General features: G+C 43.2%; 2 protein-coding genes and 1 pseudogene across 2 annotated transcripts in view; 1 reads left to right on the top strand and 2 right to left on the bottom strand.

Annotated features, from left to right (window-relative positions):
- Positions 1–1,246: 1,246 nt before the first annotated feature.
- LOC109403856 (cell division cycle protein 16 homolog) overlaps positions 1,247–24,927 on the bottom strand; it is a 28,596-nt gene continuing 4,915 nt past the window's right edge. The window contains exon 3 of the mRNA XM_019676754.3: positions 1,247–2,422. Within this exon, the coding sequence (XP_019532299.3) occupies positions 1,351–2,422 (1,072 nt within the window). The 3' untranslated portion in view covers positions 1,247–1,350. The remainder of the gene's footprint in view (positions 2,423–24,927) is intronic.
- On the bottom strand, positions 10,606–12,111 carry LOC134287937 (microfibril-associated glycoprotein 4-like). Its single transcript, XM_062851225.1, has 2 exons — positions 11,086–12,111; positions 10,606–11,027 (listed from the first exon to the last, which is right to left on the bottom strand). The coding sequence occupies exons 1-2, from the start codon at positions 11,820–11,822 to the stop codon at positions 10,901–10,903; spliced, it is 864 nt and encodes a 287-aa protein (XP_062707209.1). The 5' UTR covers positions 11,823–12,111; the 3' UTR covers positions 10,606–10,900.
- Positions 19,611–21,133, top strand: LOC134288247 (uncharacterized; annotated as a pseudogene).

The raw sequence follows: 24,927 nt of genomic DNA on the forward strand, positions 1-24,927 counted from the left end.
GTGCCTTTATTATACAATCAAGGTTCCTACGATTATAAAAATGTTTCTACCAACCAGCTGCGATGCGGCCATGTTTTTGAAGTCATCATCTGTTTCAGGTCAAACATTTGATTTAGGCGTAGTTTATGAATGATATTTTTTCTTTAACAAAAAAGTTCTTTGCATCCCCAATTGCGGCCTAATTTGAACACGTTTTTATTTATTGTAACATATTTCAGCTAAGAGAATTAGATTTTTTCATGATTCTCCTAGTATTTTCGAAAATGTTCTTTTTTGTTGTGGAAAATATTACGCGCTTTTCAAGAGTTGGTCCAGAAAAGTGTACTGTTTACAAACTTTTGCTGTCAAAATGGGGTTCAACGCACAATGGGGGTCAGAGATGTTGGCTCGCTTTTTTACTGTGGGGTAGTATTCGGATGACAAGTGGTTGGTTTCTACCGCCTACAGGGTACTGCAAGCACCTGATCTAACCTCACTTGTCTGACAGTTCAGCGAGCTTGTTTACAAGGTGTTAGAATTTTTACCGAGCGGCGAAAATTAAATTTACGTTTTCCGTCCCCAAACTATTATGATACGGAAATAACGATTATATTCAACTCTACTAGTACAAAACCAATCGTCTAATTACCATTTTACTGAAATTGTATCGAAAAACAGTTTTGCCGGATCTCCGTCAGAGACTAAGTCCATGTAAACAAGCTCGCTGAACTGTCAGTGCACGGCTTTGTGACGTCATCTTGCAGTATCCTACTACAACCACTTTGCGTAGAACAGCAGTTGTTGTTTGTTTGTTTATTATCGGGGATTTTAACCTTTTATGGGTCATTCATCCCCTGTTAGAGCGGCGTCGGTGGTGTAGTGGTAAGCGTGGTTGCCTCTCACCCCAGTCGGTCTAGGTTCAATCCTAGTCGACGCCGTCGGTATTTCTGAGACAAAAATATCTGATCACGCCTTCCCTCGGATAGGAAGTAAAGCCGTAGGTCCCGGCCCATGTGTTGATGGGTTCGATATGTAGGGTGTCAGGTGTGTGTGGATGTCTCCCTGACCGTCCGTGTTTAGGCTTAGTACCAGAAATAGGCGGACGTTAAACTAGAGCTGATGCCGAACGGTGTCGGCTCGCCAGAAATAAGAAGAAGAAGAAGATCCCCTGTTAGAACAGCAATGTTAAACTACAAATTCGCTCTGGAATGATCTTTGCAACAAAATGACTTTCTTTCGTTCCTAAATGCACTGACTACCAGAAAAATCTTCATTACTAATTTGTATTGAAATTAACTAAAACAAATACACAGCAGAGGAATCTCACACAATGCATACTCACTTTTCACGCAGTTCACCCGCCAGCCTCTTCTACAGATCCATACTCATATCATCCACGCTGGTGTCACTTGCCGGTGTCGAATCGTACTCGTCGAACTTCAACTTTAACCGCACGGGAACCGCGTCCGCTCCGGTACTATTATCATTACCTCCGTCCGCAATCAGAGACTTACCTCCATCCTCTTCCATTTCATCGTCTCCCCTCATACCATCCCCTTCTTCGTCCTCCTTATCCACCTCGCCGTCTTCCTCCTCATCGAAGAACGACAGCAAAGCCTCTTTGCCCAGATCCTCGATGACACTCTTCAAGATCGTCGTCGTGAACACGTCGTCCCTCCGCAGCGAGAGACTCTTGTGAAACGACTCCACCGCCTCGTCCAAGCTGCCCATCAGCGCCTGGACGAATCCGATGGCCGAGTAGGTCGAGGCACTCAACGGTTTCAGGAACAGTGCTCTCCGGTGAAATTCCAGCGCTTCCTCGTACTTTTTATTCTTCCGGCAGCAGTGGCCCAAATTGTTCAACAGCGGTTCCCACCGGATCGAGATCGGTTCCCGATTAGACCGGGCCATATTCTGCACCATGTCCAAAGTGGTCCGGAATACCTCCTCGGCGCTTTCGTACAGCTCGTACTCGAACTTCAACACGCCCAACTCGTGCAGGACGTAGACATCCAACGGCGCAATGGCCATGGCCTGGTAGAAGAACTTCTCCGCCATTTCCAGGTTCTTGGTAAGGCCGCATTCGACGCCGATGTACAGCAGAGGAAGGTGACAGCCTCGCATCAGCTGGGTGGCCTTGAAGTACGCCGCCATGGCCTGGTCGTGTTCGTTCTCCTTGGCAAACGAGTGCCCATAGGCCAACCAAGCCGGCCCGTACAGCCGATCCAAGGTGGTGGCCTTGGATAGATATCTCCGCGCGGGGTCGCTCTTCCCGATCAGGTCGTAGTAGCATCCGACGGCGTACCACGAGATCGAATCGTCCGGGTAGAAATCGACCAGCTTGTGGGCCACGTAGAACAGTTTGTTGAAGTCCTTCAGCTCCATCAGGCAGCCGATCTGGACGGTGAGGCTGCGCTTGTGGTATGGGTCGCGTTTGAGGATCCTGGAGGGGAGAAAATGTAAAAGGATGTTATGTCAATTTATGTTTGAATAATGGATTAGTGGATAAGTGAATCAAAAATATGGCGATTATCAACACAGTAAGCTAAGAGTAGTGGATCGAAGCAACACTACGGCCCGTATAATAGCAAATCGAAGCAACCTAATGTGAAAATACTCGCTGTCGCTCTTGAGGTTCTTTCAGGTTGTAGATTGAGATTGAGTTTTTCCAGAGGACTCACGGATGCCCCTAGGAGTTACATCAGAAATTTCTCTACATGCTCATTCAGGAATTCCTACAGGAGTTCCTTTAGGTAATCTTGTAGGAGTTCCTTCAATAGTTTCCTTAGGATTATAATCAGGCAAATCTACAGGATATTCTCGAGGGATCTTTCATGGAGTTTCTACAAGTATTCATCCAGGATGTGCTTCTGGAAATCTTCCAGGAATTCTTTAGGGGATACCTCCTGCAAATCCTTTCCCATACCCGAAAAGATTCCCTTTGGAAGATTCCGCTGAAAATCCTTAGAGGATTCCGCCTGGAAACACTTCGGAGATTGCTACCGTAGTTCCTTCGGGAATTTTCCCTGGAATTCCTGCGGGGATTTCTTCGGGAATTCCTCCTGGACTTCCTTCGGAGATTCCTCCTGGAATTTCTTGGGAGATCTTCCCTAGAGTTCGTTCGGGAATTTATCTTGAAGTTATTTCGGGGCTTCCTCTTAGACTTCCTTCGATGATTTCTCCTGAAATTCTTTTGGGATTGCTCCTGATATTACATCGTTGATTCCTCCTGGAATTCCTTTAATGATTTCTCTTAAAATTTCTTCGGAATTTCCTCCTGGAATTACTGTGGGTATTGCTCATGGAAATCTTCCATTTCGGGCTTGCTCCTGGACTTCCTTCGGTGACTCCTTCTGGAATTTCTTCTAAGATTTCTCCTAGAATTCATTCTCGAATTTCTCCTGGAATTCCTTTGGTGATTCCTCCTGGCATTCCTTTGGGGGTTTCTCCTGGATTTGGGGGTTTTCTTCTGGAATTCCTTCGATGATTCCTCCTAGAATTTCTTCTGGAATTCTATCGGGGACTCCTCTTGGAATTCCTTCGGTGATTCCTCTGATTATTTATCGTTGACGCCTCCAAGAAATTTCTTGGGGATTCTTTCTCGAATTCCCTTGCAAATTCCTACTAAAATTCTTTTTAGAATTCATGCTGGAATTTCTTTGGGGGTTACTTCACAGACATGCAGACGTAACACTCTTCAAAACAGCTTGGCACATACATTTAACGATCAATTCAAATTCCATTTGATTTGCGCGATCGTTCCACCAGAGGCGCTAGTGTTCGACCGTTTTGACGTTTGCCAGTGTACACGTTGCTGAATGATGCAAACGAAAATTACAGGCAATTTGTGTAGTAGTGTGCGTGTTAGCAAAACGGTTCTACCAACAGGTGGCAGTGTGCTCATGAGAATGACACCGGGCAAACCTTTTTGATGAATTTCCTCTAAGAGTTACGTCTGTATGTCTTTGCTTCTAGAATCCCTTTGGGATTCGTGTTGCATTTTTTTTCGACATTTCCTTTTGGAGTTGCTGTGGTGATTCCCTGAATTATTTCAGGGATTCCTCATGGAATTCTTGCGAGGATTCCTCCTGGAACTCCCTCAGGGATTCCTCCTAAAATGCTTTAAGGGATTCTTCTTGAAATTCATCCAGGGGTTCCCCATGGAATTCCATCGAGGATTTCTCCTGGAGTTCCTTCGTGGATTACTCCTGGATATTTTTCGATGTTTTCTCCTAGTGATCCTTTGGGGATTCCTCCGGACTTCTTTCATGGATTCCTCCTGACATTCTTTCGGGTATTTGTCTTTATATCCCGGCGTGGATTCTTCCTGGAATTCCTTCGAGGTTTCATTTTGGAATTCCTTTGGTGATTCCTCTTAGAATTCCTTCGAAAATTCCTCCTGAAATTGCTTCAGAAATTCCTCCAGGATTCTTCCTGGAATTTCTTCGGAAACTCCTCCTGGAATTCGAGGCTTCTTCCTAGAGTTCCTTCAAGGATTGCTTCTTGAATATCTTTGAGGATTTCTCTTGAATTTGCTATAAGAATTCCTCTTGAAATTTCTCCTGGGTTTCCTTTTGAAAAAAAAAAACCTTTAAGGATTCTGCTTGGAATTTCTTTGAAGATTATTTTCAAAATTCCTTCGGTGTTTCCCCCTGGAATTCTTTCAGGGATTTCTCCTTTAATTTCTTTGAAGTTTACCCCTAGACTTCTTTCGGAGATTCCTCCTGGAATTTATGCGAAGATTCTTCCTAGACTTCTTTCGGGGATTCTTTTTGGAATCCCTTCGAGAATTCCTCTTAGAGTTCCTTCGAGGATTGGTCCTAAAACTCCTTCGGGGATTAGATTAGATTCCTGTAGAAGTTCCTTCAGGGCTTTATACAGCAGTTCCTGCAGAGATTAGTCCAGAAGTTTCTTCATGGATTCCTCCAGGAGCTTCTTTAATTCCTCATGATTTGTCTTAAAATTTCTTCGAAGTTTCCTCCTGGAATTACTGTGGGTATCGCTCATGGAATTCTTTCAAGGATTCCTCCTCGATTTCATTTAGGGCTTGCTCCTGGACTTCCTTCGGAGGCTCTTCCTGGAATGCTTTCGAGGATTCCTTCTGGAATTTCTTCGAGGATTTCTCCTAGAATTCATTCTGGAAATTTTACTGTAATTCCTTTGGTGATTCCTCCTGGACTTCGGGGTTTCCTTCTTCGATGATTTCTCCTAGAATTTCTTCTGGAATTCTTTCGGGGATTCCTCTTGGAATTCCATCGGAGATCCCTCTGGTTATTTATCGTTGACAATTTCTTGGGGATTCTTTCTCGAATTCCTTTGCAAATTCCTACTGAAATTCTTTTGAGGATTAATGCTGGAATTTCTTTGGGGGTTACTTCTAGAATTCCTTTGGAATTGTTAGCATCAAGTAATCCATGACGACCTTAGCAACTGAAGTTCGTTTGTTAGGGTAAATAATAAATCTTTTCATTCAGTTTCCAATGTTCAAACCGAACAGACGTGTTTTACTTCTACGATAGGTTATGGGCCCAGCGCATCGGCCATAACGAAAATTCGAAGATCAGAAGAACTAATTACTAGTGAAGATGTTCTCCGGCGCTAACAGCAGAGGATCTGGAGACACTGGTTCCGGTGCAGTTCCGTCTGGATCAAGAACAGGAGGTACTTTGGATCCAAGAGTGGTTCGTGCGACTGGCGGCAGCGGAGTATCTCTAGCGATCGAAAAGCTAAAAGGCCGGGAGAATTACGTGTCATGGGCGTTCGCCATGAAGATGACGTTAATACGCGAAGGCTCCTGGTGCGCAGTAATGCCGAAGGAAGGTCAAGTCGTCGATGAAGATATCCAGATGCGGGCGTTATCAACAATTTGTTTAAGTCTCGAAAAGACAAACTACAGCCTGGTCATGGATGCGAAGGACGCGCAAGAAGCCTGGAACAAGTTGAAGTCTGCATTTCAAGATGATGGAATTTATCGAAGGATTGGTTTGTTGCAGCAGTTAACGTCGATACGTTTGGAGAATTACGACAGTACGGAAGCCTACGTGGACGCTCTCTTCTGTACAAGCCACAAACTAGCCGAAATCAATTTCCCTGTTGCTGATGACTGGCTGGCTTCGCTGTTGTTGATGGGATTACCTAAATACTACGCCCCGATGGTGATGGGTTTGGAAGCGTCTGGGCAAGCTTTGAAGGCGGACGCAGTGAAAGCGAAAATCCTTCAAGACGTGAAGGTGAAGCATGGATCACGGAGCATGAGAGATGAAGAAGCATTCTACAGTGGCGCGGAGCGAGGAAATCAACCCCAGCGGCGTAAGAACGATTCGAACAGAAGCAAAAAGGACCGATCGTGCTATAATTGTCAAAAGGTAGGACATTATGCAGCGAATTGCCCGGAGAAAGCTACCCAGAAGAGCAAAAAAGGACGTGCAATGTGTGCAGTACTGGCAGTGGGTGACGTGGACCAAGGAGAATGGTACTTCGACTCTGGTGCCACCACGCACATGGCAAGACCTGGATGGAACCTACGTGGCAAACAGGAGATTTCATGTCAAGTTGGTACGGCGAACAAAGCGAGCATGATGGCCAAAGTCAAAGGTGTCGTCGAGCTAAACTGCGTTGAAGGTCCTGTGGATATTCAAGATGTCCTAGAGGTCCCGGATTTGGCAGCAAATTTGTTGTCAGTCAGCAAGATATGCAGCAAAGGCTTTACGGTGACGTTCACAGCAAGCGGATGTATGGTGCTGGATGAAAATGGAGAAGTTTTTGCATCGGGCACGGCTGACGGAGGATTATATCGGCTCAATCGTCAAGCAGAGCATACGTTTTTGTCAAGTGAGCTGGAGGTATGGCATAAAAGGCTTGGACATTTGAATGTGCAGAGTTTGAAGCAATTGAAGCAGATGGCCAACGGTTTCGAATTGAAGCACATGGAGAATTTGAACTGTATTGCGTGTTGTCAAGGCAAACATTCCAGAGATGCGTTTCCGAACAGTGAATCCAGAGCAAGCAAACCATTGGAGCTCGTACATACGGATGTATGCGGACCATTCGAGGTGTCATCATTGGCGGGTAGCCGTTATTTCGTGACTTTTATCGATGATGCTACGAGGAAAGTGTTCGTGTATACCCTGCGGAGCAAAGATCAAGTATATGAAGCTTATGAAGATTTCAAGGCAATGGCTGAACGCCAAACTGGACTTAAACTGAAAGTTTTGAGGAGCGACAACGGCCGAGAATTCATCAACGGACGGTTCAGTGCAAGTCTGAGGCAGGATGGAATCAGACATCAGAGATCTTGCCCGTATACGCCAGAACAGAATGGGATAGCGGAACGGATGAACAGAACAATCCTGGAGAAAGTCCGAAGCATGTTAAATGACGCCAAGATGCAGAAGAAATTTTGGGCGGAAGCGGTGAACACCGCGGTGTATTTGATTAATCGCTGTCCGACGCGAACCCTGCAAGGCAAGACTCCTGAAGAAGCATGGACGGGGAAGAAACCCTACGTAGGACACCTGAAGATATTCGGTTCTATTGCCATGGTACATGTTCCGAAGCAGAGAAGGTTGAAGTTAGATCCGAAATCGACCAAATGTGTATTCGTGGGCTACGCAGATGACGTGAAAGGCTACAGATTATACAACGCGACAACTGGTGAGATCATTATTAGCAGAGATGTGAAGATCATCAACGAAGGTCAATGTGATGGAGAACTAGTCAACGCAGATGAAACGGTGGAATTTTTAGAAATCGAATTTTCGGAAGCGATGGATGAACCGAGAGCTACTGCGACGCCAGAAGTAGAACAGATTGAACTTGAATCGACTGCAGGTGATGATGAAAGATCCAACGCAGGACAGGATGAAGCAGCCATGAGTTTAGGCGCAGCGGTCGGGAGCGCCGCCGCCCAGGCAAGTACACTGATTTTATTACTTATAGTACGTATACTGGCCAATGTGTATCCCAAAACCCACAGACGAAGGCAAGCGTAACAAACGGCGGTTTCAAAATGAGCGACATCGAGACGATGGGCGATCCAGTCAGCTACGAAGAGGCGTTGAGCAGACCAGATCGACAACTGTGGCTTGAGGCGATGCAGGCGGAGATCAATGCACTGGGGACCAATCAAACATGGAGGTTGGAAGACTTGCCCGTCGGAGCCAAAGCCATCAAGAACAAATGGGTTTTCAAAATAAAGCGTGGACCGAACGGAGAAGTTGACTGCTACAAGGCACGATTAGTGGTCAAAGGATGTTCGCAGAAACCCGGCATCGATTATGACGAAGTTTACGCCCCGGTCGTGAGGTACTCGACTTTAAGATATTTGATGGCATTGGCAGTGAAATTCGATTTGGAGATTGATCAAATGGATGCCGTCACAGTATTTTTGCAAGGAAAGCTTGAAGATGAAGTAATCCACATGCAGCAACCAGAGGGATTTGTAACAGATCCGACGAAGGTATGCCGGCTTCAGAGGTCGCTTTACGGCCTTAAGCAATCAAGTAGGATATGGAATCAGCAGCTTGATAAGACGTTACGAGAATTTGGATTGCAACAATCAAGAACGGACCCTTGCTTGTATTACCTGATCAATGGGAGGAGAATGCTGTTTATTACCATTTATGTGGACGATTTCCTAATTTTTACCAACGATGCCAAAATGAGGAAACAATTGAAGACATTTCTGTGCAACCGATTCCGGATGAAGGATTTAGGACAAGCAAAGTATTGCCTAGGACTTCAAATCAGCCGGAACAAAGAACGAGGAGAATTATCAATAGACCAACGAAAGTATATTGAAGACGTGCTGGACAGATTCAACCTGGCGGATTGTCATCCTGTTTCAACACCATTCGAATCAAGCGAGCGTTTGGACAAATCCATGACTCCGAAATCACAAAATGAAATGGAAGAAATGAAGAAGGTTCCATATAAAGAAGCTGTCGGGTGTCTACAGTACATAGCACAAGCCACGCGTCCTGATATATCGTTTGCGGTCAATGCAGTTAGCCAATTTAGCAACAATCCAGGCCGGAAGCATTGGGAGGCCGTCAAAAGAATTTTTCGCTATTTGAAAGGGACGATCAACAACCGGCTTTTATTCAACAAGCGAGGCAACGGAGAAATCATTGGCTATACCGACGCAGATTGGGGAGGAGATGTGGACTCTCGGCGATCGACTACGGGATACGTTTTCATGTTTCAAGGCGGAGCAACGAGTCTTTGCCGATGGCTGGCGTGGACAGGAGGAAACTGGTTTGTAAGTACTGCCTGAAGCCCGGTCATAAAGAGAAGCATTGCAAGGCGTTGGCGGAGCAGCGGATCATCGACGAAAAATCGGAAGATCAACCAATAAGACGGAATGTTCCCAGGGCACGATCAGCCCGTCAAGAAATCCTCGAAGAATATTCACACTCAGTTTTGATTACCGAACTCGGTAAAATTTTACTGGGTTTTTGAACAGCAGGGTTAACTCAGTAAAAATATTGATTACCGAACACTCAGTAAGGTACGAAGCTCTCGAGCTGTCAAAATAATACCGATTTACTCAGTAAACATTCAGTTGGCAGAATGCTGATTTTTTCGGTATTTTTTTGACAACAATGACTTACTGAGCTTTTCAGTTGATATTAATTATTCCGGACTGTCCCCTTCGGTGGATTCCGATGGAACCATCACATCAAGTCTCATAATATTTTATCGATGCCTTGATATTGCCATTGCCAGCATCATTATTTGTGGATAGCAAAGTCCTGCTGGAGCATAATGTCACAATCTTCTGCCGTTGTGCGCTCGCCAGCTGCTCATGGCAAACACTTTATACTGGAATCGATGCCGAAACGACGAGAAAAACTGGACCATTTCTCCGAAATTGACTTCAAGCAGCCCAACCCATGTTTTTGGTTGAGAAGCGGCACTTTTAATATCAGCGATAGGCAAAATCAAGGAAAGCATTTCTGGAGAACCAAATTCCAATTTCAACTCATGGTCGTGCTTGGAACTCGCTTCAAGTTTCGCTGTGAACCAATTTCCTCCTTGTTCCATTCTGCAGGACACAATCCGTACACATGGGTTACTTATGAAACGCTTACCATGAGCAGTGGCCTTCCGTGACGATCAGGATTTCCGTCCCAAGACTCGGCGGGTCTTCTGGTTTCCGATGATTCGGCTGGCAACTCCAAGTGACAGTAGTACACGCTCTCTATGCAATGTTTTGATTTTGTTGTAACCGAGATCTCAGTAATATCTTGTTTTTACTGAAAACTCAGTTCCTTGTTTTGCTGACTTTTTGGGGTTACCGAATTTACACGGTAACCTTTAAATATTGCTGTGTCACACTTATTTCTGAGTTGCCTGCTCGGTACTTTTTTGACGAGATTATAACAGCAGTACGATCTCGGTAGTTTCGGTAATCGATTTTACTGAGGTTCAGTAAAACAACTGTCAAAATCGTATGGAAAAGGTAAACAATGCGTTTTTGCTGAACGAGCTCGGTGCTCAGCAGTTTTAATCTCGTCAAAAAATTACCGAACTCGGTAATCAAAATTAAGTGTGTGTTCAGCACTTTTTATTACCGAAATATGCAAAAAGTGGAGACAAATACCAAGTTTCAGTTATTTTGTAAAACAAATGCTGAAGTTTCGGTAAAACCTCAGGTTTACGGTTTGAATTCAGTAAGAAAAATTACCGAACAGCGAAGCCGTGATTAAGTGTGTTCCTTTCTGGCTAGACGAAAACCAAACTTCCCATATCAGGCTTGTGATAGGCAATTAGGTACAATACAAGAGAATGACCACAGTTTTGATCATAATCAATCCATTTTCTTTCAATTTTCATTAAACTTGAAGTTTTACTGTAACAATTTCAAAATTGTACTAGAAGGTATTCAATAAATAAATAAATAATTTAATAATTTAACACTTCAAAGTTCTCTTATCAACATTCGCGTCTCTTCCAAACAGGGATCACCCATGTAGAAAAAACCCTTGTACGGATGATTGTTCTTACTGCACAACGTAGATGGTTGCACATTTCGTCTCGAGTTTGAACTAAAACAGAAAGAAATCATTTCAGATTTATCATCACCAAACATTTCCAAAATCTTACGGCAAATTATCACAATCGCTAAACCACCATCCGCTCCGCAACTGCTGTGCACACTCCTTTCCCGTTCCATCGTTGTTACTATCCGGCGTCGAAAACTTGGCCTTATTACTGAACTCCATCGTATGGCCCGCACTTCCAAACGCATAACTCCCCAACTCCAGCTGGTATCCATCCTCTTCGCTTGAAATAGAAAACGTCGCATACCGAGCGGCTTCCATCTTGCCGTCCTTCTTCCTCAGCATCACCAACAGCTCGTACTTGGTATCGTTCCTCATCAGCTGGTAAATCTTCTCCAGCCCGAGCCAAAACTCGCCCCGAGGATCTCCGAATCCATCCCTGTAGTCCGTCCAATCGCGATTGAAGCTCAACTGGCCCTTTTCCTTCCGGTTTTGCACCACAATCCACCCGTGACTTCCGATGAAACTATCCTGATCGCAGTAGACCGGGTACGGGTAGATCGATTCCGACGGCTGGAACAAATACACTCCACTGCCATCTAGGGGGACCTTTTTGCACGAATCGATCACGGTGGTATACTGCGAACCCGTTCCGATTGGAGGCAGGGACGCCTTTGACGGGGTCATCCAGTTGTGCCACGATTCCAGCGATTCACAGGTTTTGTTCAGATTGGAGATCAGATCACTGAGATACTTGACCCCGTGGGTCGATCTAGTTAGCACTGATAGGATACAAAAAATCGCCAATAAACCACTCGACTGTGATTGTGGACGGATCATCCTGGAGTAGTCACTGTTTCCCTCAAGCTAGCACGAGATGAACTGAACCCGTGACAATCATTCGGGCGACCATTTATACATGTCGGAACTTGCCTACCCCAATTATTATTGGATTGGGATAGACGCGTTTCTCCCATACGAGAGTTGCGATAATGAGTAAAACAGTAAATTTGGTAGCGTCACCGTACGAAAAGTCGTGCACAGTCAGACTTTACATAATTCGATCGTGGATAATCGAGAGGTGAACAAACGTTCAAAGCAACCTGCGATACTTGGATTAAGAATTAATAATCAAAAGTGATAGGAACTCGATTTATGGATGGCCTACTGTGTTTGTTGGATAGGATGCAGCACATCTTTCCTTTCCTTTCAATGATTGCATCCAATTATTGATTGTAGGAAACGTGCATGTCATGCTCAGGCTGCTGGCACGAGACATTTTTTATTTCCTTTCTCTTCTATGGATAGGTGTACCGACAGACTATATGATCATTAAGCACTAGTTATATGGAAATACACGTCGCGGTCTTCATCACGATTATGATTTATTTGATCACGATGACCACTGATCCCGGATTTCGTGCTCGCGTTTCCATCGCCCTACCGTGGAAACCGACTGACCTACGATTATTGTAGCGCGATTCTGAACCCGGATTTTTCACTCGCACTTCCATCGCCCTATCGAGAAAACCGACTGACCAACGATTCTGATCTCCACGCGGCAAATCCTCTTTGAGAAGAAAAACCGCGCTTAAGGAAACGCCGCAATGTTATCTCCCATAAAAATGGAGTAGAAAGGGAGCAAAAAACGCGGCTGTTTCTTTCCTCAGGGATTTGCCGCGTGTACTTTTGGGCAAATGCGCTAATAATTTATCTTGTGTAGCTAGATATTTTCCAGGACCCTATTAGAGATAAAGAGATGTAACACTGTGATAATTCCCATCATACACCGATTTAAAAGTTTATTTTAAAATTTGATAGTTGGCCAACAGCGCATCGGTGGCGCTCCCATCGTTTTTGTTCAAGTTTTATATTTGCCCACTACCGCCACCTAGTTCATGATTGGCCACTCGATTTGCCAAACTCCAGTATTTTTAGATTAGGCGAATATGTTTCCGCAACTATGACTTTGAATAGCGAAATTCAGACAAACATAGGTAGGTATCACTTAAAAGAAATTGCTATTAAAATCATCGTCATGAAAATATAATCGACCAATGCCTATCACGCTGTGTTTCGTAAACCGCTCAGTAGGTGGCGATAGTGAGCGTCAAACAGAAGCAAAAATGATGCGAGCGATTAGCGAACTATAGAATATTCAAACCAACCGTTAACATGTGAAACGTTGAGATCTGAGTAGAGACGTCTGTCTGTATGGGGCGATATGTTCAAAGTATTACGTTTGTTTGTCTGTGATCCTATAGTTTCAACAAACTAAAAAGTTTCAACAAAACGTAAAAAGCTGAAACACATGGTAGGATTCATCAAAGATTTATAGAAATTTTCATTTTTTTTTTAATTTGTACTCGTCCGATAAAAAATAAGGATCACTTTTAGAAACCACTGGTGGAAAGATGGGGTGCTAACCTAAAATCAGGGAGGGTGCAGGCACGTCAAACTCGAACAAACTACGCCTACCTAACATGCATCGAGCGGGCCTTCCCAAACAACACAATGCGATTTCGCGGGCCACCCCCATCGACAAAACAAACCGATTTCCAAGCAGGACTCGACTACACTGAACGGAAACCCCATCCCGAAATCGACTGATTTGTCCGACCATCCGCTCCAAATAATTAAAATCATGTTTTGGAATGATGAATCAGTCGTATCGTAATCATCCTGAGATCGACTGACGATCATCTCATTCGTGTATGGATCGATGCACGCTATGCGAATAAACACTGGTTGCAAAGCGAAGGCAACGCAGTTGCACCGGTCATATTTATCGATAGCGTAACACGTCCCTTGATCATAATATTCGCGACGTTAACCATTTTTGGTCGCGTGTGCTATTTTGAGAACATGCCATCTTTTTGAGAAGGGATACCCGCGAGGGTATCCCAATTTCCCAACGCTCTCTTTAAACTCTGTTTGAAAAGGCAAGCGATGAAATGTAAGTTATGCGTCGCTAGAGCAGAATTTTGCTCAACCATATGGTCGGCATTCCAGTTTCGTATTGTTGTCATCCAATTTTAGGATGACATCATTCGGTCGGTGGGCCATACGGTTTCCGACCGTTTGTCGATAAGGGGCGCGATCGAATCGTTTCTCAGTCGCTTTCGGGCGGGGGTTTTCGTTCAGTGTAGGCTTCTGGTCGCGTTGCCAGTCACACTAACACACTCGCAAAAGATGAGCAGTAGGCCTACCTTGCCGCATGCGGCTCCCCTGCCTAAAATAGCACCCGAAAAGGAGCGGTATAATAGGGATAGCGATGGGGACTCCCGTGGCGGTGATCTAAGTGCATAATAGACTGGCCCAAACACAATAAATGTCGAATAATTCTACGGGGCATCCTCTAGAATCGTGCCTCTGGATGAGAAGAACAATCAATCGGTTAAAAACTGAGTTGGCGCAAATAAGTTGAAGGTTTGTATGGAATTTTCAGTCAAAAAATAAGGGAAATTGGATGATCTTCAGTCTCTCATTCAACACGCTGGTTTGACGAGTTCGATTTGGCTAAGAATTGAAAAAAAATAGCAGTTGATACCCTAAGGAAAACTTTGTAGAAGACCATAGCATGATAAAACATGTTCTGGTTGCAGTTTCAGCTTACGAAAGCAAGATGAGGACATCTACTCCCGTTTACTCTCGGTTGTTACAATTTGAAGTTTGCGCGTTACATCATAGGCAGCTATGTAATTCTTCATTGTCTTGATACCCGTCCAAGAGTGAATAAAATGCAGGAAAACATAGCCGCCTATGATGTAGCGCGCAAACTCCAAATTGCAGCAACCGAGAGTAAACGGGGGTAGATGTCCTCACCCTGCTTTCGTTAGCTGATAAGTACTTGTGATTTGATGAAGATCCCCGATATTAACTCAATACCAGCAAAATATGCAAATGTTACAAGTTTGCAGTTATGGGCAGAAAACTGAGTAGCGGAGCGGTTGATTCGGATATTGGTGGAGAAGGTACGTACAATGCTTATCGATTCCATGGTTCCGAAGTCATTCTGGGAAGCAGCAGTTTCAAAGCAGAATCCAAAAGGAGAATTTTCGGTTGTCAAGCCTTCACGTGGATTCCCGGTCAATGTAGAAAGAAGCTGGACGCGCCGAATGGGTACAGACTATGGAACAAATCTACCAGATGAATCGTTATTGCTCGGGATGTCAAATTCAACGAGAAGTATTTACTTCCCGTATGATGAAGATTGTGATGAATCTGGATTGGAGCAACTGATAGTATCGAAGACATACGAGCAAGAGGAGGAAGAAGTCCAGGCTTATGTTCAAACCGTCCAACCGGATGACCAGACTGAGGTGTACGAGCTTACAGATGATGAAGACCTGAGTAAAGTTGAGGAGGACTATGCGCTCTCTTCGCATTCAGATCGTGCTGTAAGTTCTGGCTAGTTTGGCGAACCATCACCCAGGCGCAAACTTTCGGGTAGGGTAGGTAATCAAAATTTGAACCAAATTGCGGCTTTCTGAAGCAGTGCAAATTTCAAGTGATTTTTTCTCCCACATGGAAATAATTTACTACGGCAAAATCGTATGTACATGAAAGCCACGGGTATAAGCTTTCTGTTAAATGGTAAAAAGTTTGTATTTGCACCGAATTTCATTGAAATATTTGATTTTTCATCAACTATGATTTTAATCTTAATTTGAACCATCGTAATCATAATTTGAACTAATTTTAATCTTAATTTGAACTACTGGCGGCAGCAGCTCGAGCAACTCACAAAACAGCCAATTCCATGCTAAACAATTAAAAATTACATGAATCTGCAATTCTCATACCTATTTTTCATTAGGCACTGGAATCTCAACTCAGAATGTTCGAAATTCTTTAGGAATTTGGAAACTAAATTTGGAATTTTCCATCCCCCAAGAGTAAACAAAGCAACCACTAGCGCAATCTACAGGCCAACACTAGAAGCTCACCCCCGTTTACTAGTTCAAATTTAGATTACAAATGGTTCAACTTAAGATAACATTCTCTAAGTAAGAATCACTTAAATTTGATAATTTTATGACAAATAATGCGGAATATTATTCGGTTGGTCGATTCTACGATAAATAAGCTTTCATTTGACGTGTTCACATATTGCGTGTGATACAATGCATGAGCTGTACGAGTGCACCGAAAATGTGCTTTCTTTTGGGGGAAATGGGTGAAATCACAATGATTTTTCAATTGCCTGTTTTCCATGACAAAAACGTCTTTTTCAATGCATGGACTTTAAAACCATGTTATCAGGTTATATTACGGAAAGCTGTTTAACATCTTTTTCGGGACAATATTTGCCTGAAAAGTACGTCTTTTTAATGAATTTTGAAATGGTTCAAATTAAGATTACAATTTGACTAGTTCAAAGTTTGATTTCTTACCCTAAGTATCTCAACTATCCTATCCAATACAGTGCCACTGTTGTAGATCTGCATTCCCTCTCAGATGTTCCTGAAGTGTATGTTGAAATTGCATCCCATGACGATCGTGACCAATGGTACCAGGCTGTGTGTGATGAACTTGACTCGATGTCAAGGAATGGTGTGTGGGAACTTGTACCGTGGCCTTCTGGTGTGAAGCCCCTGTAAACTACAGTCACTATATATACAGTCAAAACTATCGGAGTCAATTCGATCGGAGCCTTGACATTTCGAGAGAGCTTGAATACGAGGGGAGTATTGTATCCGTAAAGATAATAAATTTATGTTCTGAAAACACAAAATCTGTCGAACGAAAACTTGAACTTTTCTAGTGTAGGAAGTTTTTATTCAAGTTGTCAGATCTTAGGATTTTCTATTCCCCAGACTGTATATTATATAGTGACTGTACTGGTAACCAAATGGGTGGTCCGGTTGAAGGAAGATGAGACCGGTGTTAACGCGTTCGATACTATGCTCAACTGGTATACAAGGGGTTTCTGCAGCGTCCTGGAGTTGATTTTGATGAAACCTTTGCTCCGGTAGCTCGGCTGGCTACTGTGCGGACTGTGTTGGCTGTCAGGGTTTACCATGGATATCGCGTTCATCAGATGGGTGTTAAAACAACGTTTCTATATGGTAACCTGGATGAGCACCTGTACATGGAAGCAGAGTTGCACTCTATAACAGTCAATGGTAAGCACATCGCTGAATTTGATAGGCCGACTGCGATCCAAAACAGCGTGCGCTCTGTGCGCTTTGTTCCATCAGAAACTGGGCTGACTGTGATGGTCATCTTTAAAATTCGTTTAAAAATCTAAATAAAGATTTACCAAGATGATATTTTAATATGTGGTACAAAGTTACAAGCTTTGCATGTTGGTCATAAAAAAGTTTGAGTTTTGGTTAAAACCACTAAAATATCACATCAGATGCAATGATTGTGATCTAGAGTGCGGGTCAATATCAAGTCATTGTCTGTCATTGTCGTTTTGATATTGAACGGCCTGGAGTGATAGGGACCATGGTGCAATATCAGTAGTCACCTGATAAGACTGATATTGCACAACTCTGCATGGAAGTGCCGAAAAGAGTAACAGCCGAAGCAGGATTGGTGTGCAAGCAGTAAAAATTACTTCACGGATTGAAACAAGCTCCGCGTTGCTGGAACAACCAATGCAATGAAGTATTGCTGAAGCTGGGATTCGTCCGTTCCAAGAGGGGGATTACTGTTTGTACACACTGTCAAGGAAAGGTGACGAGGTATATCTGGTGCTATACGTGGATGACGTAGGCCGAAACTTATTCAGTACTCGGGATTTAAAAAAAAACCTTTAAAGTGAATTCAAAACGACAGATTGTGGAGAAACCAGATATTTCCTCGTTATTCAAATCGATTATGGCAGCTACAAAGATTCTGGGCAAGTACCTGCAATCCAGCACATACCCCGATGGAGAAGGTACTCCAACTGGCAAGAGTTGGAAATAGAACTAGTCATCCGTATCGAGAACTTGCTTCTTGTCACTTTAATTCGCAGAAGAGAGAGTCGATGAAGAGAAATCGATCATGTTACTTTCGCCCTTATTTAAACTCAATCTAGACTTCTTGGCATGTACCAGATGTTATGCGTAAGACCGGATCTATGCTTCCCTATCAGTTACATGGGACGTTTCCAACTAAACTCGACTGAAAGCCACTGGACATCGGTGATGCGGATTATCCGATACCTCAAAGGAACAACCACGATGGGACTGACCTTTAAGAGGACTGAATCCAGTACACCAATAGTGGGCTATGTAGTTGCTGAGTGGGCAACAGATGTTGAAGACCGAAAGTCGATTCAAGGTCCATGGATGCCCTGTTTCCTTGGGTAGCCGAAAGTATGCAAATATATTCACATCTATTGTATCTCAAGTTAGACTGTAGTCTTTTTATAGTGGAAGTGATTATTTCAATTATTGTTACGCAAGCGCAAAGGCGTTCTGGGAACACTGCCGTCATTCTATAAATGAAAATAAACTAACCGAGCAGGTTCTCTTTGCTGTCCGTACTTTCAACCAGTAAACACGCGTAGTGCTCACAGGTTTAACCGTTCAGGACGCGCGCTGTTGTAAAAAGTACAACACTACCTAAAAACCTCGCTCGTCGTATACAGCGTGAGCGCGGTGCAGTTTCGCTTGCTTGATGGCTCGCGTCCTGAAAGGTTAAATAGTGTAAATAGATAAGAGGAAAAGAAGGGGTGAAGTGCTCAATTAGAGGTTAAGGAAAACAAAAATCGAAAATTTCCAGAATTGTAAGTTACGAGAAAAATTAGTTAAGTGAATAGTTAAGAAAAGAAAAAGTCAGAAGAATAGAACGAAATAGAAAAAGGAAAACGAAATGAGAAGATTACGATCAAACAGTTCGCAACAAGGCTCGACTGCCGGCGAGTAAAACGGGGACGATCCGAAAACCCAGCGCAGCCACAAGGAGCCTTGCAAAGATTGATGAAACCAACCTGCAAACCATGTCGGAAGTGGTGTTCCTCGAGCCACTTGATTTCGAGAAGGAGTTTCCCGGCCACCCAATCGACGTTGGAAAGATCCTAGCACAGGAAAATTTCACCAGGCAAAGGGACGTCATCAAGGTAGGTCGATTGCGCTTCAAAATAATTCTAGAGCGGAAGGAGCACTACCCACAACTGGAGAAGATCCGGTTCGAGAAGCATAACCTCCGGTTGTTTGCACCAAAGTCGGTGTCCCAAACCACCTGCTTCGTGCGAGGTATCCCCAAGGAGTACGACGAGGAAGAGATCCAAAGGAACCTGGCAACAAGCATGCCGATCCTCAAAGTAGAAAGGATCATGAAGCGGGGTCAACAAGGCGAACGAAAGAGCTGGTGCCAACAAGGAATGTTAAGATGGTCGTCAAAGGAGTAAAAGTTCCCGAATCGTACGACTGTCCGGTTAGAGCAGAACTCTACGTGTTCCCGGTGAAACAGTGCCAGAAATGCTGGAGATTTGGGCACAGTCAGAAGCTCTGCCGAGGTAAAAGCAGATGTCCGTCTTGTGCCGAAGAACACCCACAAACAAGCGACAAAGTCTGCAGGAAAGGAGTAAGAAGGGAGAAAATACTTAAAACAATGAGGACTTCCCGGAGCTGGAAGATGGCGAAGAGCAAAGAAAGAGAAAAGAGGAAGGTAGAACAGGGGGGAAAGAAAGAGGAGGTAAAACATCAGGATCGTCAAGTCGAGGCAGCCAACAAGTCAGGACAAAGCGGACGACCCCACGGGACAGGAATCAGGAACAAATGAGCGACTGGCCCCTCAACGACTGGGATAAGGAAGAGCAGGTACGAGATACGCGAGGATACGATGTCATCATCGTGGAGACGATAGTGGAAAGGTTGCGGCAGGACCTGATCAAGCAGCTGAGGTTGAAGAGCTGGCTTAAATCGCTGATCGAACTGAGGGACGAAATATCAAGGCGGATGCAAGGAGAAGTGACAGGACTGGAGACAGACCATCTAATAGTGTACATCTTCGGAAGAATCAACGAACTCATCGAACACAACCCAAGGCTCCAACAGGAGGAACAGAGAATAGTCCAAGCGAGTCAAAATGGCCAGTAAAATAGCAATTATCCAACACAACATCCAAAGCCTAAGACCATCCGAAACAAAAGAAGAACTGTACACACACATGACGGAATATGCGGTGGATATCGCATTGCTCCAGGAAATATGGTTAAAAGAGGACGAACCATTCCGAATGAAAAACTACATCCTGGAATCGAAGAGAAGACCAGACGGATACGGAGGAGCAGGAGTGCTAATACGCCAAGGAATCGAAGCGAGCAACTTAAGAATGCCGGAATTCTCCATCCTGGAGGCCGTAGGGGTCGAAACAAAGAGCGAAGCGGGCCGGATCAGCGTCATTTCAGCGTATTTGCCAGCCAATACCAGTAATCAAGCAACAGAAGATATCAACAAACTTTTCCAGTGGCTAGAGCATCTGGAAGGTGAACTCATCGTCGGAGCAGACCTGAACGCCCATCACAGCACCTGGAGCCCGGAATTCCCCGAATGCTCCAGAGGAAAACTGGTCAATCAGATCACCATGGATTCCAAACTGATCCTTCTGAACGACGGGTCCCCCACAATGTGCCTAGCCCCAGGAAACCGTCCATCAGCGATCGATCTCACTTGGGTAACAGAAGGAATAGCCAGGAAAGTGGGAAGTATTAGACGAGAAGTTTGGGAGCGCCCACCTAACCATCCGGATAGGAATAGGAGATGAAAAATAACTAAAAAAAAACAACTACGAAACGCGTTAATCAAGACAAGGTTATAGAAGAACTTAATGGAATTAGACCACAATACACCTACAATCCGGAAGAAATGCAGGAGATTTTCGAAGAAGCATTAGAGAAGGCATCCTACGCAGTGAAGAACAAAAAAGGAAACTTCCTAAAAAGATGGTGAACGAAAGAACTCTCTTTGTTGTACAAATCAAAAAGAGAGGCCCTTAGAACGTATAATCGTAATCGTTCGGAAAATAACTACTTGGAGCAACAGAAGCGAAGGGCGATTTTGAAGAAGGAGCTCAGGAGGACCAACAGAGCCTACGTGAAGGAATTGTTAGAGAACATAGATGAAGGTACCCCCCCAAAACAGGTTTGAAACATTGTGAAGGGACAGGAGACACCGGAAACACATAGAGGACGTATGCAAGAAAGCTAGTAACAAGCTCCCTCTATTAAAATGTTGGCAGGGAAAAAGAGTCATGTCAATCCGGCAACTCTGATTAAGATAGACAACGCACTCATAAGAAGTAAACTGGAATACGGCGCCACGATATACGGTTCAGCAGCAGAAACCAACCTTCAAAAAATTCAGATAGTTCAGAACAGCTACCTCAGAATAGCCTTGCAGCTTCTAAAATCGACACCAGTCCATGTAATACAATCGGAAACCGGACAAATCCCAATGAAGGAAAGAATCGAATTATCAAAAGCATGTACAACAAGAAACAACTAGCCAAATTCATCTGGAAAACAATAGACACCGAGGAAGCAAGCGGAACAAATCTATCATCAGTCACCGATAAACACCTCGATGTGGTCATGCAAGTCCATCCAAAGAGTGAAAACATAGCGTGGGATGCCAGACCGAAAATAGTAGGAGGAATCAACATTCGGCGGGAAATAAGGAAGACACTGGACAAAAACCAGACCAAAAAGGAAAACCTATCGAAATTTCAAAGGAAACAACTATTTTGGGAAACCATGGACACAGATTACAAGGAATATAACAGGATCTTCACGGATGGCAGTAAGACGGAAGAAGGAACAGCCTTTGCGTTCTTCGACGAGAAGACCAACAGCACCAAAGCACACAAAATCAATCCAAAAGTCACAATAACCAACGCAGAACTGAAGGCCATTGAAGCAGCGGTAGAGTGCGCCTTACAACACTCTTACACCAAGGTGGTCATATTAACGGACTCAGCAAGTGCATGCTCCATACTCCAAAACCAAGAAGAATCAAAGAACAACTATATCGCGTGGAACATCCTCAAAATGCTACTACGACAAGAAACCTCCAAATACAGACTGCAATGGCTACCCAGTCACTGCAAAATAGAAGGCAACGAAACGGCAGACAAGGCAGCAGTAGAAGCAACAGCAGGTCGGCAAACGCTACACAACTCTCTTACGGTAGGTGACACTTTGCTCCTGGCTAATGGCTAGTTTCCACCTGGTAAGTACTGTGTAAAAGGATAGGACAAGTAATGCTCACGTAAAATTTTTGCAATCAAAATTACTTAAGCGTTCGCAGTTGATAAGTAATTCGCAGCCAGAAAGCTATTTGCCAACAGATGGCACTGTCGTGCGATGCTGTCAGTCATGTTGTTGATTTTCCGTACGGAATAATATGTCGATGTATTATTCCGTGAGTAAAAGGGACATTTCTCTTTCTTTGTGTTTCTTCTTTCGCGCCTGCGCGTTCACAGTGTGCATTAGTATTTAGCCGTGTCGCTCTATAATGTGTACTCCGTCGTCCCTCATCATGGCTGCATCAGAACACAAGATTGAATTTCTTGAGGTTGAATAATTTGCCGTTACGTAGTTTAAAAATTCATAAAAACTCCCCAAAACTGAATTGTTTATAAATAGTTCGACAGTTGAAAAAAAGAAAAAGCATTTGAGTTTAGCTGATGAGGAGACAATGATTCTAAAAACTGTTGCATCATAATCATTTCATTTTGTTTGTTGATTGTTCTATGGTGCACTAGAACCAGGGAAGTAAAGACTGTATTCGATGAAATTTGGACACAGAAAATAATGTATAGCTTTTCATTGCGTTCACAAAATCAAATATTTTTTTGAACAGGAATAATATATAATGTGTAGCTAATGCCATAACAATCGCAACAAATTCAGTTTGGTATTGGCGCAGATATTGTTAATATCATAAAATAAGATATTAGCAATTTTTTTCACCCGTTGTGCCACATATACGGCTATAACTTTATTACGGCTAGATCAAATTGAATGAAATTTTTACACAATATTTCTACATGAATACTTTACATACAGAACAGATTGAAATCGGTTCAGTATTTTTGGATCTAGAGCTATAACAGTGAAGAAGTGATATTTTTTAAAACATTCGTTTGCTCAAACTTCTCAATTGGCAAAATTCTTGTTTCAACGATATCTCCACCAATATTCAACCGATTTTGATGAAATTTGTATGGTATTTATTAGCTTTACGTAATACACTATTCCTGGTAAAAAATTAGTCATTTACCATTTTATTAGGAAATCTTTCTGAATTCCAAGAATTCGTTCCGAGATTCCTACGAGAATTGCTCTGAGATTCCTTCAGAATTTCTGCTTGGGATTCCTCCAGAAATTCCTTCCTATATCTCTCTAGAAATTAATTCAGGACTGCTCCAGGAGTTCTTTCTGGGATACCAAAGGGAGTTCCCTCAGAGATTCTTCCAGCAATTTGTTTAGGATTTGTTCAGAACTTCCAGAAGTTCTCTCTAGGATTACTCCTGTAACTCCATACGGGATTCCTTCAGAGATTCCTTCATGGAATTCTCTAGAAATTCCTTCATGGAATTCTCCAGAAGATTCCTATGAAATTATTCTAGAAGTTCTTTCAGGGATTCCTTCACGACTTTTTTTAGGATTTCTCCAGAACCTTTTGGAATGTCTTCAGATTTTTATCTAGGAAGAAACTGTTGAAAGAATCTCTAAAATCGCTCGTGTAGATATTCCCTACAAAACTGCTGGAGATATTCCTTAAGAAGCTGTTGGAGGAATTATATAAGGAACTCAAGAGCAAGTCTTGGAGTACTTCCATAAAGAATAAAAAAAACTTCTGGAGTATTTCCATGAGCAAAATTTAAGAAACTTCCAGAATGAATTCCAGAATATGTAATCTGCAATGAATCCCAGTAGAAGTTCTTGAAGGAATCCCGGAAGGATATCCTGGATGAATTATTGGACAAATCTTAAATGGAACTCCTGGAAAAACCTTGGCTTATTTTCCAGGAGTCTGGAAGTTCTGAAGAAATTCCGGAAAGAACTTTTGAAAAATTCCCGGAAGATATCCCGGGTAAAAATTCTGGAGAGGTCCCTGATACCACCCCTGCTGTAATCTTAGAAGAAAATCCTGGAGAAATATCAGAAGAAACTATGAGAGGAACCCATACATTTACTCCTAGAGGAAACCTAGAAGGAGTTCCTGAAGGAATCCCGGAAGAAGCTATAGAAATTACAAAAGGAATTCTTTGAGGATTCACATAAGAAACGTCCAGATAAAACCTAGAGGAATCTCAAAAAGTTGTATCTTAGAAAGAGCTCCTGGAAGAATCACTGAAAGAACTCCAGGACGAATCTAAGAATGAATTCCTGTAGAAATCCTAGAAGGAACTCTTGAAATGATCCGGGAGGGATTCCTGCGGGAATCTCCGAATAAATATCTGAGTGAACCCCGGATAAAAAATACTAAAGAAATCCCGGATGAAATCATTGTAGAATAGTTCGAAAAACTCCTGGTAGAATCTTAGAAAACACCTCTGGAGAAAACCCTGAAGGAACTCCTAGAAGATCCCAAAAAAAAAAACAAAATAAATAAATAAATCCTGAATTAGAAGGAACTCACGGAGGGATTTTTTGTAGAACTTCTAATGAAAATCTCCGAGACATTTTATGAGAATCCCTGCGAACTTCTGGTGGATTTTTCGGTGGAACATCTGGAAGAATTTCAAGAGGACTTTCTGCGAAACCCCAAACAAAAACCTTCGTACGGAATGCCAAAAGATTCATCACAAAGAATCTTTCGTGGATCTTCATTAACTTCCCCGTGAAGCTTTGTCCTACCTCGAATTTCGTCTAAAACTCCACAAGGTAACCGTCCCAGCAGAATTCCTCCCACCGTAGTCCGAACTCCAATATTGCAGAATTTATAATTAGTATCCAACCATAGTTCTCGCTGTAATACCATTAAAAGTTCCCTTA

This window comes from Aedes albopictus, chromosome 1, assembly GCF_035046485.1.
Source record: "Aedes albopictus strain Foshan chromosome 1, AalbF5, whole genome shotgun sequence".
NCBI lineage: Eukaryota > Metazoa > Arthropoda > Insecta > Diptera > Culicidae > Aedes > Aedes albopictus.